This window comes from Myripristis murdjan, chromosome 19 (assembly GCF_902150065.1).
Source record: "Myripristis murdjan chromosome 19, fMyrMur1.1, whole genome shotgun sequence".
NCBI lineage: Eukaryota > Metazoa > Chordata > Actinopteri > Holocentriformes > Holocentridae > Myripristis > Myripristis murdjan.
The window spans coordinates 18493595-18508905 of NC_043998.1; the positions used below are offsets into that span (position 1 = coordinate 18493595).

At 42.5% G+C, this 15311-nt stretch overlaps 2 protein-coding genes across 4 annotated transcripts; one reads left to right on the forward strand and one right to left on the reverse strand.

Annotated features, from left to right (window-relative positions):
- Window positions 1-210: 210 nt before the first annotated feature.
- mrpl27 (mitochondrial ribosomal protein L27) lies at window positions 211-3567 on the reverse strand. Its single transcript, XM_030078536.1, has 4 exons — window positions 3528-3567; window positions 2956-3084; window positions 998-1065; window positions 211-844 (listed from the first exon to the last, which is right to left on the reverse strand). The coding sequence occupies exons 1-4, from the start codon at window positions 3565-3567 to the stop codon at window positions 638-640; spliced, it is 444 nt and encodes a 147-aa protein (XP_029934396.1). The 3' UTR covers window positions 211-637.
- eme1 (essential meiotic structure-specific endonuclease 1) lies at window positions 3174-10457 on the forward strand. Of its 3 annotated transcripts, none has more exons than XM_030078533.1 (9): window positions 3174-3699; window positions 4668-5425; window positions 5847-5974; window positions 6229-6318; window positions 7144-7265; window positions 7679-7820; window positions 8896-9011; window positions 9113-9302; window positions 10088-10457. In XM_030078533.1, the coding sequence occupies exons 1-9, from the start codon at window positions 3656-3658 to the stop codon at window positions 10262-10264; spliced, it is 1767 nt and encodes a 588-aa protein (XP_029934393.1). In that variant the 5' UTR covers window positions 3174-3655; the 3' UTR covers window positions 10265-10457. The 3 variants fall into 3 exon arrangements, with proteins under 3 accessions (XP_029934393.1, XP_029934395.1, XP_029934394.1); XM_030078535.1 differs by lacking the exon at window positions 3174-3699 and adding an exon at window positions 4060-4248; XM_030078534.1 differs by lacking the exon at window positions 3174-3699 and adding an exon at window positions 4060-4244.
- The last annotated feature ends 4854 nt before the right edge of the window (window positions 10458-15311 follow it).

Genomic DNA, 15311 nt, shown 5'->3' on the forward strand with positions numbered 1-15311 from the left:
ACACCCTGCAGTGGTGCATTACGTCTGCCCTGCAATACAAAAGCCTGACATCCTCAGTAGTCCTGATGATTGGTTCTGAATATGGTTAGGCCAATAATACCATAGTTAGGTGATATATTACAATGACACTGTTCTTTTATTAAGTATAAGATATCGCCTAGTCAGTATTCATTGTCGTTAGGTTCCTTCCTGACCACAGCTACATAAAACTGGCAATGAAATTTTATTTTCTTTGCATGTTTTATTTATTAATGTAATGTTTCAATTACTTTTTTTGCAAATTAATTCTTCATTTAAAGGCCTAATGTATCATTGAGTTTCATCGTCATTGAATCAGTACAGTGGAGACTTTTAGTGTCCCATAATGGTCTACATGCTGTTTCAGAGGATTTTTCTGCCACGTCAAAGATTAAACAGTTTTAGCCTTAAAGAAACTGTACTGGTCAAACCCTAATTCTGAGTCATGTCAAAACAGAGACAGAGATACAAGTGACCAACGTCTTTCAGGGTGTTCACAATGTCAGTCCATCAAACCAAAAGCTCCCTGAACACGAAGACCCTAACCCCCTAACTGCAGGTGTCCATGGGGAAGAATGGGGGTAAACACCGCACCCAGTCTATTCCAGTCCAGTCAGTCTTAGACCATGTCCACCAGTTTGAACATGCCCTCCTGTTTGTTGGGCACAACGCTGATGAATGTCTTGTAGAGTACGGCTCCTTTGGGCAGCTTGGTGATGACCTGAGTGGCTTCCCTGCTGCGTGGTGGTGGGATGTAGACCTCCTTGGTGAAGCGGACCACACCGTCCTCCAAGGCGTACAACGTCTTGTTGGTTCCCATCCCCACCTACAGGACACGGGAGGAGGAACACCAGGAGCAGGACGGGAAGCAAGATGAGGGGAGGGGGCAAAGCGACAAGTAAAACTGGTCAGTGGGCATGTAGATTTAAGTCTGAAATTACATCCAAGCATTGTTTTTGACAGTGAAAGAGTAACTTACATGTGCTCCTGGGTGATACCTCATCATTCTCTGTGTTGCAAGGATGTTGCCAGCATGCACAAAGTTTCCTTGTAAAAAGACAAAAGAAGGGTGAGCCAACTGCCTTTACTCAATATTTTCTCACTGTTGTTTTAAGGTCTGTTAAAACTTAAAACTACTGACACTGGCTATTTTCTAACAAATGTTTGACAGCAGAGAGCCATTGCCAACCAAAGTGGTTATGTGGTGGAACCAACTTTACACTTTATGCCTACACAGAAAAAAAAAAAATCATGTGACTGTAATGTAATTGAGGCAATAATGTAATCACTGCAGTATGACCAATTTCTGAGTCGCAGTCAGTGGTAAGGCGTACTGCCATTAATGGTGTACTGATTTTACTGGGATTCATAGAGACCAATCACAATACATACAGGTTTCCAACATTTCCTCAACTATGATCAAGCTGCTTGTTATACGTAGTGACAGAGCTCATGTTGTCTCAGTTTTTTTCTCTGTTTCAATATACACAACCACAGTCTTGGACTACTGGCAACAGTCAAATTATTAAGCGCATACACAAACAACAACTGAATGTCCTATTAAAGTTTTGACTTATCACATCAAGAGCAACATTCCAAAATGTCCTATTTTGAAGAAGAAATAAGTATAATATAATGTTTGTTGTCCAATGGATAAAAAAATAATAGCAAACATTTTGTGAGCAAAAGTCTTAGAATAAAATGGAACGACTTCAGTAACAATTGATAGTTTTAATTTCATTCAACCAAAATGAGGGAGGAAAAGGTGTCACATTTGCAAACTGCTGGGTCTCATTTTGGAATTAAATTCTTCATATCACCCAGTAATGCTCCCTTTTATATTAGTCCCATTTTTCACATCTGATTAATGTTTATGGGCCTCACATGAGACAATTATTGCAAATGGAAGACCGGGGGAAACAGAGGTGCACTTCCACTGAAGATTCACTTCCAATTTGACTATTGAAGTCATTAATGAAATTGGACAGGAAAAACTACTGCATCCATTATACTTTCAGATGCAGGGCCAGAGGAAAGTGTATTTTGTTCTTTTTAACTCCATAAACACCAGTCAAATGCATTAACTCTAAAAATGGCACACTGGCCTCAAAGAAGAGTGAATGAGCTATATTTTTCTGTAACTGGAATGTTTTTAATTTTCTGAATGTCCTTTCAACGCTGATAGAAAAGACTACCATAAGCTCCAAAGATTGTCAACTGGCAATACTCTTTTCTTTCAAATGGTGTATTTCACATTTTAGAAAGCAACTCATAAAGCCCCCCATGAAATGGACTTTTACTTTACTGATTTCATGTACTTCCTGTTGGAACAGGATGTTTGGGCAGAACATGGTGCAGGGAAGAATCATTTACAGGTGCAAACCAATAGGATCTCAGTTTGGGAGAGAAACAATTTTATTTAAAAGGGATAAGAGATGCTGCCACTCTTTAAGATATTCTGTTTTACATGAGGTAGACGTCATTTCACATGGACTTTAACATGCAGGTTTTCACTCCGCCAGGTGATTTCACGCATCACCTCACCCTCAAGCAGAGAGGGGGAACTAGTGATTGAAATCACCTGGTGGAGTTTCTGGTTGGGTTGAAAACCTGAAGACTTTCCACCCACCTTGGCACATGGTTGACTATCCCTGGTTTACCATCAATCTCAAATTTTGCCCCAATCGCTGAGCATTTTATATCAGCTCCTGTTTATGCACCATGTCTGCATCCATAATTAACATTAATCTCCAGAAATATTTCAGCTCCAAAGATGAATTCCTCCCCCTTTTTACACTTTAAAAATGAAGTAGCTCTATGGATCTGCAAAACAATGTGCTGTCTCTTTGTGATGGCTTGAATGCAGGAGTGGGCAGAGACAGCACCTACAGCTGTATTAACAACAAACAAACAAACAAAACGATCAGCTGTAATTACCATCCTGCTTCTTGAAGCCATATCTGCGACCAGGACTCTTGCCCCCCAGGTTCTTGCTGCTTCCGCCTGCCTTCTTGGATGCAAACCTCACTGAATCAACGAGCGAGGCTTGGCAAGGCACCAGCAGCCCTGAAACCAGCAGCACAGACAGACCCTGTCAAGACAGCCTACCTGCATGAAGTGTCACACCAGACTCCATTCAAAAAAAAAAGTCTGGCAGTGTAAAGGGTTGTAAGTCACTGGCAAAAGTAAATACCTAGTCGAGCGCGATGGAAGACGTTTAATAAGAAGCTGGGAAACACTTTTTAACCCCCTTTTTAAACTGTTCACGGTTCAACATTTGCATTAACCAGTCTCTGTGGGGAAGAACATGACATTCAGTGCTGCTCTCTGCGTGGACATGTCACGTTATTAGCTAACCTGGCCTAGCGACTCAGCCCCACAGCATCTCCCCGGTTCAAACTCTGAGGCTACACGGAGTCAGAGAGCACGTTCAGTTTTACATCTATTAAGAGCCGCGTGTGAATTAACGGGACGCTCACTCGTGCACCACAAACACAGACACTTTGTACCTGCTCTGGATTTGAACATCAAGGACGCCAGCGCTGCCATCTTGAAGCACGTGACCGACGTCCGACGCGCGTGCGTCACAGGGAAGCACTCCTGATGCCTTCACGCGCATAGCAAGGGTCGAGAGACAATGCGAGACAAGAAGAGAAAATACCATCCGCCAGCTTTTAAACGGTATACCAAAAATATATGTGATAAAAAATGTAACACCAGCCTTGAGGTGACAAAAAATTCTATAAAATATCGTTCATCTCGGTTGTCAGGGTGTGCGACTGATGGCACACAAACAATATGAATGATTGTCATCACAGAAATCTTATATAAGATTTACTTTAACAACTCATGGCAGGATACAACTACTTCTGCTGGATTGTTCGTGAAATATATGGGTTAGCTGTATAACATGGACGTAAATGTGTCAAGAACAGAGTACAACCAGAGATGGTTGGCGTGTAATCCAGGAAAGCTAAGGTTACCGATATACGTTTACAATTTCCGAGCATAACATGAACGCAGCATTCGTCTGTACCCGGGCAAATCAAATCGGAAGAAGCTGCAGTTTAGCGTATGCAGCTGGAGTGCTTTAAAACCATAAGCCTGATCGCAGTTTTTCTCGTTGCAAATGACTGTTTGCGCTTATAGTAAAAAGTACCTTTTTTAGAGAAAGCATCATACTAGCTACGTCGTATTTTGACAACTTTCACATGCAAGCTGCTGAAGTAAGTAAGTGTGTGCAGACTGCGGTGTGTGCACGACTAGTTAACCTACATAGTTACTGTTCAATAGAGTTCACCGAAGCAGATTCTCTCAATTTCTAGTTGCTTGTTAATTCTCATTTTGGAGGATGCTTCAGTGTCATGTGTTGTTCTGTCTTGTATGGAGACCAAACCAAACTTAATTCAGAGGTCTGGCTTTTTGTTTACTTGCTTATTGGTAAATACACAAGCCACGCAGAACTGCATTGAAGGCATTTTAGAAATCAGTCATCTGTTGGAACAAAATTTCAACTTTTATAACTGGATTTTTTATAAGCTATTTCTATCACTTTCAAAACTGGCTGCTCTCACAGTCTCGTGTTAATAATTGGCTGCTATCACAACTGTTGCCTGGTAACCTGTCTTTGTCTCTGACATGTGAAACAGCATGGGCAGCTACAGTGATTCCACCAGTGACCTAGAGGAGGAGTTTCCCGTGTATGACTTCCTCCAGCCTGGTCTCCACCGCAGCCAAGCCTCCCAGAGCTGCTCAGAGAAACCGGACCAAGTGCTCCTGGACAGCTCTGACACCGAGCAGGGGGAGCCCTTCTCCCCGGTGTCAGCACAGTGCAGCGAGGGCGCGGGCACGGGCACGGGCACGGGCACAGGAGTGGCTGATGTGATGCTGATCAGCAGTGAATCAGATGAAGAGGACGCGTCCTACGTCCCCCTGGCGCAGAGACTCAAACAGAGACAAGAAAGTGTCGCTGATGGCAGGGATGCTGAGCCGTATTCCCCGTGCGATCGGGCCAGCCCAGAACTCTCAGGCCCAAATGGCTTTTCAGAGTCTGTGCCCCTGCTTGGCTCCCATCAGAGGAACATGGAGGACAGAGGGACTCGGGGCTGCCCAGGGGAGCCTGCGCTCGCTCAGCGGTGGCCGCCTCAGAAACTTTCCTCCTGGGCAGGGAGTGCTAACATGTCCCCTGCTAAGAGGAATCCTGCCAAGCGGACTGCAGAGGAGATCCAGGCCTCCAGGGAGGAGGCACTGAAGAGGAGGGAGGCCAGGGAGAGACAGCAGGGGGACAAGGAGGCGCTTAGGCTGGAACGAGAGAGACAGAAAGCAGAGAGAAAAGCCATGGCGGAGGCAGCCAAAGCCCTGAGGCCAGAGGAGTGTATCAAACATATGGTGGTTGTTGTGGATCCAGGTACACAGCAGAGAATGTGTATACCATGCTAAATAATAGCTTGGCACTGTCCACGACTACTGAGAAATATCTTTGTTTTCAGATTAGATGGATCTTGAATCATCCCTGTGGGAAAATTGTGTTGTTGCAGCAGCAGAAATATGGGATAAAGCCAAGAAAAATGTTGAATATGAATAAAAGAGCAAATAGTGTGACATTAAACACCTCCAACAATTACAGTACTGCAATGCATTATGCATGGTCAAATGGAGTTTCATGGCTCTAATGTGACATGAAAACATTCAGGAACCCTTGATCTGTTGCCTAAATGTTGTGTTAGACTTACAGTCCCTGAGCACTTGCTCTCTTTAGGCCCCAAGCCATTGTTCTAAGAGCTAGTTTATTGTTAACATTTGTTAACCGTGTTTGTGTTGCTTTCCAGCTCTCTTGCAACTGGAAGGAGGGGGCACTCTGTTGACGTCGCTGCAGGCTCTGGGTTGTAGCTGCGCCATAGAGAAACAGCCCCTCCCACGCAGTGTCAGCTGGATGAGGAGGTCTCCCTGCGTGCAGGTGATAACGCTCACACACACATTTCCCATTGCCTTACTGTTTTTAAAGGTGCAACATGTTCCATTTTTAGCATCGATATATCATTGTCGAATTAACTGCATCACCATGCTGCTGTTTTGTTTACTGTAATTACACAAATGTCTCAATTAACTTGGTAATGATTTATTGATGTTGCACTGCTAGATGCAGTGTCAAAGAATCAGTCAAGTAAAGTGTGATGTTTTGATCTCCTCTGTCATCTCTTTCCGTTTCAGCAAGACGATGTGGCGTGTGTGCCAGAGGCCCATGTCGTGATGCACATGACAGTTGATAACTTTATCGCTCTGATCCACAGCTACACGCAGGTTGGTGGGACTGCTGCTGCTTGTCACCGTTTCACAACAGCATCAGCAAAACAACTGACCTGCTGCTGCAGGATGAGAGCAGATGACACCTCATGACTGCTGCAGCAAATGACAGCTGGCTGCAGTTGCTGTAGTTCAGCCACGAACACAGGATACAAATATGAATAGAGCACAAGGGTGCATATAAAAACACAGGGCAGTCACCAGGAACTACACCAGAAAAGCCATAATAACCACATTAGTGAAGAAACAAATCTCAAACATGAATGAGGGTATGCCAAATAATGGTAATACCATTGAAATATGAAAATCTAGCAAAATTTAAAAAATATTGAAATATGTTATATGTTAAAAATTCAATGACAATATACGATGAAAACCTGTATACATCATATTACATATATACAGGGTGCTAAAAATGCACATCATACTATATTGTGATATTAACCGGTATTAGGGCCATTCTTGTGATTTGTCGTTGGCTACAAAAGACAGGCCATGATTAAATTTAAAGGTGCACTACACAGAATTGCCTAGGCTTGACCGAAGTGAGGACCCAACTGACAAAAACATTGAATACACACATAATGTATCAGTTAATCTGATAGTGAGAACAATGCACACTTAACCATCGAATTATGTGTTTATTCAAGATTTTTTGGCACTTCAGTCCACTCTTGGCGGTTTTGCATTGTGCACATTTAATGGTCTGTCTCCTTTCCACATGGTCTGTCTCCTTTCCACCTGAGCAGTAAGTCCAATTAAAATCTGTTTTTGCTGCATTTGCTGCAGTTTCTAATGCCTCCCTCTCTTTATCTAATCTAGGAGCTGAGGCACGGGAGGCCCAACGGTGAACCTACCCTGACGTCCTGGGTTCAGGAGCTGCAGATTCGACATCCTGACCGGATCCTCAGCCTGGTGGTCATTGAGCTGGAGAAATACTTCAGGTAGAAGGAGGGGCTGCATGCGTGAGGAATTGAATTAGGAGATATTTATTTGATAGACACTAAGTTTAGTTAGCTTGGGGGTGGTTGAAACAAAAACCACTGCCGACATATTGTTGAGCAGGGCACCAACACCAACCAAAAGAGCAAGTCACCTTTTCTTAAAAAACGAGAGGAAACTGAACATATCTGATGGTGCGCCCATATTTGAAAACATGTCACATAGGGCTATTCCAAAGTCTGGGGAAATGGCTGGAAGGCGCAGTTACACACGGTGTGAAAAATATGTGTGAAAAGAGGTGTTCAAGCCAAAGGAAGCTGCCTCGCCACCTTTTTAGATTAGAGCGTGGACTGTAGCTAGTGTCAGAAGTGTTCCCCAAAAAGATGACTGAGTGTGCCCAACCTTTTGCTATCAGATCCCAGAAATGTCAAAGCCAGAAGAAGCTGCGAGAGGCGGTGCTGGGGGACGAGCGTGGAGGAAAAGGAGCAGTAAAAAGGAAGAGGAAGAACGGTGGAGTTGAGGTGTTACCTGAGGTGTCCCGCGTTGAGGTGGAGGAGGTAGGCTGCTTTTAAAGTTTACCTTGGGAAAATGAGTACATTTTTGGAACCTGTGGTGAGCTTTTCCCCCACAGGAGGAGACCTTGAGGGAGCAGTTGCCCCAAAAATGAAAATTGTGTCATTATATTCTCAACCTACTGTGAATTTCAATACAGTTTAGGTGTCTTTGTCTATAACAAGGGTGTTCAAATGTTTCTGTTCTTGATCTCCAGGTTGACTCACAATAAGCTACAGAGCCTACATTTAACGTGATTTTGCCCTATAGGGACTCTGATAAGAGATATTTTGGTTTACGTTCAATATTCAGATGCCCTTCACAAGCATTTAAACACAAAAACCTGATCCAGCATCACTGATCTGACCTGTAAATGTATCATTTCAAAGTTCAAATTTCTGGCAGTTTTCTCTTTTTCTTTCTCTCTTTCTCTCTCTTTCTTTCTTTAAAACTTATTTTTCAGTCATTTTTGCTAATTGATAGATAGATCATGCTTGAACACTGTCATATTATGGCGAGATTAAACCAGAAAGAAGAAAATGTTAAGATGATCCCTCATACATTTTCTGCATTCTAATGATTTTTAGTGAATTAAACTACAGTGAAATTAAACTATTCCTCATTTTGTTGAGGACCTTCTGGTAGACCCTCAACGACCTGGACCCCACTTTAAAAAACACGGATCAGCACAACTCACAAGGTGGTCGCTAGAGCAGCTCTGTAGCGGCATTCGTCAAAACAGCAAACAAAATGACTCCATGCAGCGTGCACAGCATGATGCAAGTCTTGAGCCAAACAATTGCATCTCGAGTGGAAAAGACTTAAATTTACACAAATCTTCACTATAGCTTTTGATAAAATAATGGTTGAAGGTAACGTGCACCAACCAGCTTGACAAGAACATGAAAGAATTCAGTATCACGTGTTTCAGCTGGCACATGGGTGAGCAGGTAATGACAAAGTTTTCATTTTTGGGTCAACTAAAAAAAAAAAAAAAAGGTCTGAACTGGAATAAGGATTTCAAACAAAAGGGTTTTTTTTTTTTTTTTAGTTATTCTTCAATGTTTGACCTCCCATCAGGCTTTGGTGCATCTCCAGCTCCACACGGGGGTCTTGGTCCGCTTCTTGTCCACCTGGAAGGACTTCTCAGATCACATCAGCATGACCACCAAAGCGGTTGCCGAGGCGCCTTTCAAGTGAGCGAGTCTTGTCTGTCCTCTTGGAGAACATGAATCAATGCATTTTGTCTTGCAGAAAATAACGACAATAATAATAATAATAATAATTTCATTTTCAGACGAGAGAGGGACAAGACAGGTTTTTCTTTCTACCTGGAGAGTGACTGGGCGGGTGGGCAGCGGGTGGAGAGGAACGGGAAGGGACTGCTGCAGGTGTGGAAGAGGCAGATCCAGCAGTTCAACAGAGTCAGTCCGGACATGGCCTCGGCGATCCTGGCAGCCTACCCCTCCCCACGGCTCCTCAGCCAGGTACACACACTGCTGATGCATGGAATACAAGTCAAGATCACATCAACCCCATTTTAGCACCTTCACACTGCTTACTTATTCAATTGAGGGCTGATTTGTACTTGGAAAGGCAGCGATGGGTCGGGCATCAGGCTGTATCACAAACTTTATAATCCAAAATCAAGATAAAGAGATTTCTGTTGGGTGTTCCAAAGTCCAGATTAAAAAAAGAGAGAATGTACTCTGGGTTTGGAGACTTCTAGACTTTGAGTCAGTCTGATGGTTGCGCTTAGGCTGCTAAATCAGTATCATATAGATCACTTGAGGTTACTTTTTTTTAATTAATTTATTTTCTTTGACATTTTTCTTACTTTGTGTTTGCTGTTGATGTTCATCTGTTTGTTTTGCTCCTTTATACCTTCAAACAGTTTGGAAAAGAGCTATGTAGAGAAATATTTCTTATTGTTATTATTATGGCCACACTGGGATTATATACATGTATTACCTGATAGTCCCTCTGAATCACCTTTTCAGTTAAGTCGGTGCAGCCAACAAGAGAACAGCTGATTCAGAGGGATTCAGACAGACTTAAAGATCAAGGCAAACACATTTAGGTCTAAATCCTTTCAAGTACACAGTGAGGCATACCTGCATACATATTAGCATTTTTTTTCTTCCTCCGAGGGCGAAACATTTCCTTGAATCCTCACCTTGTTCCTCTGTAGAGACATTTGCTAAGTCTTCATGTGTCTGCATGTTTTACATCCCAGCTGCTGTACGACCCACTCTGCCGCCTTCGTCCACAGGCTTACCGTCAGTGCAAGACAGAGCGCGAGAAGGTCTCGCTGCTGTCAGACCTGCTGATTCGCAGAGGCGAGGGCGTGACCTCCACTTCACGCCGGGTGGGTCCGGAGCTTTCCAAGCGCCTCTTCCTCATGATGAACGCCTCTGATCCCGAGCAGACCCTGGACTCCGCCGCCTGACCTCAACACGACGTCTTTATGTTGGAAAACGACTCACAAAACCTCAGCCTGTTGAATGTTTCTGCTGCGGTTTTCAACTGTGCCAGTGCCTGTGTGAATCAGTGAATTTGAAGCTCCCAGGGTGCTACATTCATCTATCATTTCTTTTTTCTTCATGTGTATATGTTTTATTAAAAGCTTTATGAAAATTTTACTTTACTTTTATTTTTTTCAGATTTTTTTTTCCATTGTAGTCATTTTTCTTAATAAATACTGCTTACAATGTTAGATTGCACTGTTTTGTTGGAAATTATGTCATAGGTGTAGCTACTATTGAAAAGGTTTAATTTTCATCTTTACAGTGAATAATCATATGTAGGATTTGATATGGATTTCTGAAGGTCGATACTAATATTTTTGTATCAGTGCTGCTCATAGACAAAATTTCTTTCTGATATTCAGTATCTTTCTAAATATTTTTAAAGCATTTCTTCCATAATTAAACTGGGGACAGGGTGGAAAAGCTTCTGAAACCCAGGATAATCAAATTCCAATAGGGATATACTGGAAGACCTTTAATTACAATTACAATTACATAAAAATGTATTTGTAGCTGTGTTCAGGAAGGAATCTATCATCCTAGAGTTGGATGATACTGACTGACTGATAGCTGGTATTTCATTAAAGGCCATTATGTGTTTGGCATATTGGCAAATCCATTCATTGGACTCACCCCTATCAAGTGCTGCTTTTCGTCATTATCATGGTGTTAAATGACTTAAGGCTTAGTGACTGCCCTTTAAACTGGTTTAATAAAGCATTATCTGAGGCATATAATACTTCACCCCACACCTGCCCAACTGCCATCCAATTGAATTACATGTGGCCAACCTCTGAGCTTTCTGTGTCATTGGGCTCTCTGTGTCTTCATTGCCTGTCAGCGTCGAGGCTTGTTATGACTGGCCCTGTTTGTCTTTTCACGGTGTGCAGTGGTAAATGCCGCCACTGACTCTGCTCCGCTTCGCTTTGCAATGCCCACGGCTCATTTCCACCGCATTAGCAAAATGGAACCTGACCAAGAAGTGATGAGTGCCTGGAACAGAGAAAAGAGGGAGAAAGAGAGGGATGGGTAACGAGCTGTTAAATGGGCTTAAGAGATGAGCAACATGCCTCACCCCAGGTCCTGCATGCTGAGAGACTTAGAGGTACAACAGTCCGCGCTTAGAGAGAGGGATCAAACGGGACGCGGAAGGAGATATATGCAGTAAACTAATGAGAACATTGGTTTCCAGACTTTCAAAACTGGCAAGCAGACTGTCAGGGGACAAAGCAGTGTAGCAATGCAATGAGCAAACATTCAAACATCAAACATCCTCAAGTCACGGACAGACAGATAGACTCACAGAGGCCTTTTGGACCTAACAGGAACTGGTTCTGTTCGGTTTGCAAACAATTTTGAACCGTTCTGAGCATTTCAACCAAAGACAAATTGGTCTGGAATTGGAAAAGTTGGTTCACAGCTGGAACCAAAAAACATTAGGGTTTGAAGGTGGAACCGAGACAACGAGAGTCAACAATAGTGGGCGTGTATTATTCTACAGGGAAAAGTGGAGAGGATGGAGAAACTGAAGAAGGTGCAGAGGTCTGCTGAAGAAACAAAACTATTGCTTTCACTTTGGACATCTCCTGAATTTCATGAGAAGACATGGGAGTACTGGACAAGTCGAACTGTATCTCAGAGTTGCTGAAGCATTTGCAAAGGTTGGGTTTGTTAGAACCAAGGACCAAATTTTCAAGAAATTAAAAAAAAAAAACAACTGAAGTACAGAGACTCCAAAAAAGGACTAAGTGAAAAGTCATGCTGGACAGGGCAATAGAGGGGAGAATTACAAACTCCTCAGGATTACAGCGTAGGAAACCAGCAGACTGGGTCTAAATTCTGATACAGCTATGCAGGAGTCAGTGACCAGTGACCCGGTGGCACCTCCGTCACAATGGTTCACTCACTAACTGGAACAAACTTGGGTTGGTTCACCAGTTAGCACATCCAAGAATTCAATCAAAAAACAGGTAACAGTAGTCACTGGACTCCCATTTGATAAGACTGTGTCCCAAGCAACCCATTTATAGGAAGGTTTTTGTTATTGATGTAGGAATAAACTGTATTCTACACTGCATATGGGGACATAATAGTAGTGAAGAGCCATGATTATATATATTCTCTAATTAGGAAAATTTCTCGTAATGAGGGTCATTTCGAAACCATAATTCATCATTTCTAACGATGAGGGTCCCAGGGTCCGACTTTGGAAACCACTGCTGTGGTGGATATTACACTGAAGTATTGGCTATGGATCAAACCAGAATGTGATGTATAATTTGTTCTGGCGTCATTGCCCAGAAGCTATTGTTGCATTATTGCAGCGCTGTCATGAACATGATCCAATAGCTTTGAGCTCATGTAGCAGCGGAGGGTGAGCGGCACTCTGTCTTGAGATTGCCCCAGTTCAGGTCATTGAACTCTGCAATTACAGCGAGATACATGGCTTAGCTGTACCCTACATGGGCCTCCACTTCCCCATCCTTTCTTGTTTGCTTGGAGCAAGGGTAGATTTCACAGATGCCACGGGGACAGAACGAGAAGAGGATAAGGAAGCGGTGAGAGTTTTATATAAATGTCTCATCCATAGCAATGATATTTCCCTCCGGTCCCCCTCTCTTTGACCTCACCTCCAAAGGAAATGGGGTTTCATCTTTGGAATAGAAAAAGAAGGATAACACAGCTTTAAAGCTTTGTATGTCAGTGTCTGTTTATCCCTGATGGGCAGATATGCATTTGAAGAGCATGTTTGATGTGTACGGAAACATGTAAGTGTGACATTTATATAGGACGACACTACATTTTGAAACGATGAGGATGAAAAAACACGATTTCATTTGAACCTCAGTGGAAAACATCAGCGGCTTATTGGGAACCAAACATACGCTGTGTGAAAACTGTTTGTCAAATTTAGCATTCAAACATGACAGACGCTCAACACGCCTAATTATCATGTAACTCCGCTCTGTGTTGTGCGTGATGTACTTTGTGTTGTCTCTTGTTTTTGTAACACGTCCCATAACAGCTCTCCAGTCTGAAGCTTAACTGTGTTGCCCGGAGGAATGAAAGTTGGCGAATATGAGAAATAAAGTAAAACATTAGATGGAGGAATGTAAATGAATCCATCCATAATCACAGTTTAGACATGTGGGAATTATGGTACAGTCTTGAGCGGTTGCATCAACTCTCACGGTTATGGTTGCAATTAGTCACCGGGGGGCAGACTTGCACCACATACAAAACTCATTGGATTTGAATGGAGGCAGATGGGGGAGATAGAAAAACATCAGCATGTGTCAGGATTTGGGAGGCTTGGATAAATCATCAGGCAGGCAGAAAATGTATCCTGTAAGCTAAGGACGGGGAAAGATAAATATGCACAGAGAAAGCTGCTGGAGATTTCGATTAATGTCGCAGATAAGTATTGGAGGATATCCTTTATGCTAAGATAAGATATCAAAATGAAGGACGTGCTAGTCGGTGTATTATTTCTATACAGGATGTTTAATTTCTTGAGGCTTGTTTTTTTCTTGGCTGTGAAAAGCCACAAGGGGAGACTCATTCATGCTCTGAGGTGGCAGTGGGGGGATAAGGAAGGCGAGGAGGAGGAGAGAAGCAGGCTCGGGTTAGGGTGAAACAGGTTTTTCAATCCTGCTGTCAGCTTCATTAAAAATGTATGATCATGAAGTGTGATATAATGTCAGACTATCAAGGGGGATTGGGCTGTTTCAGTGTGTCTGCATGTGTGTGTGCGCACGTGTGGGTGAATGTGTTTGCGTGGGCGCTTGATGCATGCGTGAATATGAATTAGAGAGAAAAGTAGGAGAGAAAAAGGAGTGTTTTGACTGAAATCGCTCTCTCCCCGCTCTATCGTTACATCCTCTCTCATCTCTCCCTCAGTTTCAGTCAGTCCTTATAGACACACACATGAACACACACTTGTGAGGACCTTCCACTGACTGCATTCATTTCCTAACCCCAAGTCCAAGTCCAATTTTGACTTTTCATGAGCCTTTCTGGTTGTTGTAAAGAAATTTCGTTATACAGTCCTCTGTTATAATGACAAATAAAGCAACTTACTTACTTACTTACTTACTTACTTGTATCTGTCTGTCACAAGTATCAGGAAATGAATATGCTTTGGAAGCTAAAAGATGAATGTGAAAGTTACTCTGCGAAATGAAAGCTGCAACACATACATAAGCTTCCTTACACAATAACGTGGAAATAGAGAGGACACTTGCTATTTATCCTGGTGCACACCTACACCAAGCAGCTAGCTCTACCTAGGCCAGTGACCTGAGCTCCTGGGAGTAACAAGAGAACCCGTAAACCTGACCACCAAAGTCTATTCTCCACACACACATGCAAACAATATAGGTGAGAGACAATCACACTGCAAAAACTCAAAATCTTACCAAGAATATTTGTCTTATTTCTAGTGAAAATATCTCATTACACTTAAAATAAGACATGATCACCTCAGAAATAACTTGTTTTTAGACAATTTTCACTTGCTTGTGAAAATTTGCTTGTTTCATTGGCAAAATTTGTCAGTGGAAAAAGTGAAACTTCACTTGAAACAAGTGAAAATTGGCTAAAAACAAGTTATTTCTTAGGTGATCATGTCTTATTTTAAGTGTAATGAGATATTTTGACTAGAAATAAGACAAATATTCTTGGTAAGATTTTGAGTTTTTGCAGTGCACGATTGCTAGTGAGATGCCAAAATAGAACTGGTATGTTCCTTTGACTAACTTTTTATATAAGTAAAAACATCAATGTCCTCTGTGTGCAGGATTTTTCCTCATTTTTCTATCCTTTAGAGGAAACAGTTTGTCACGAACAGATAGAACACGCTCAGGAACGGTTTCTTTGCCACTGCTGCAGTTTCACTGAGGGTGAAGGAAAAGGTTCCTCCGCTGCTACACCGACGTCAGCTCAGTCAGTCCTTAGCCGCACAGCTCA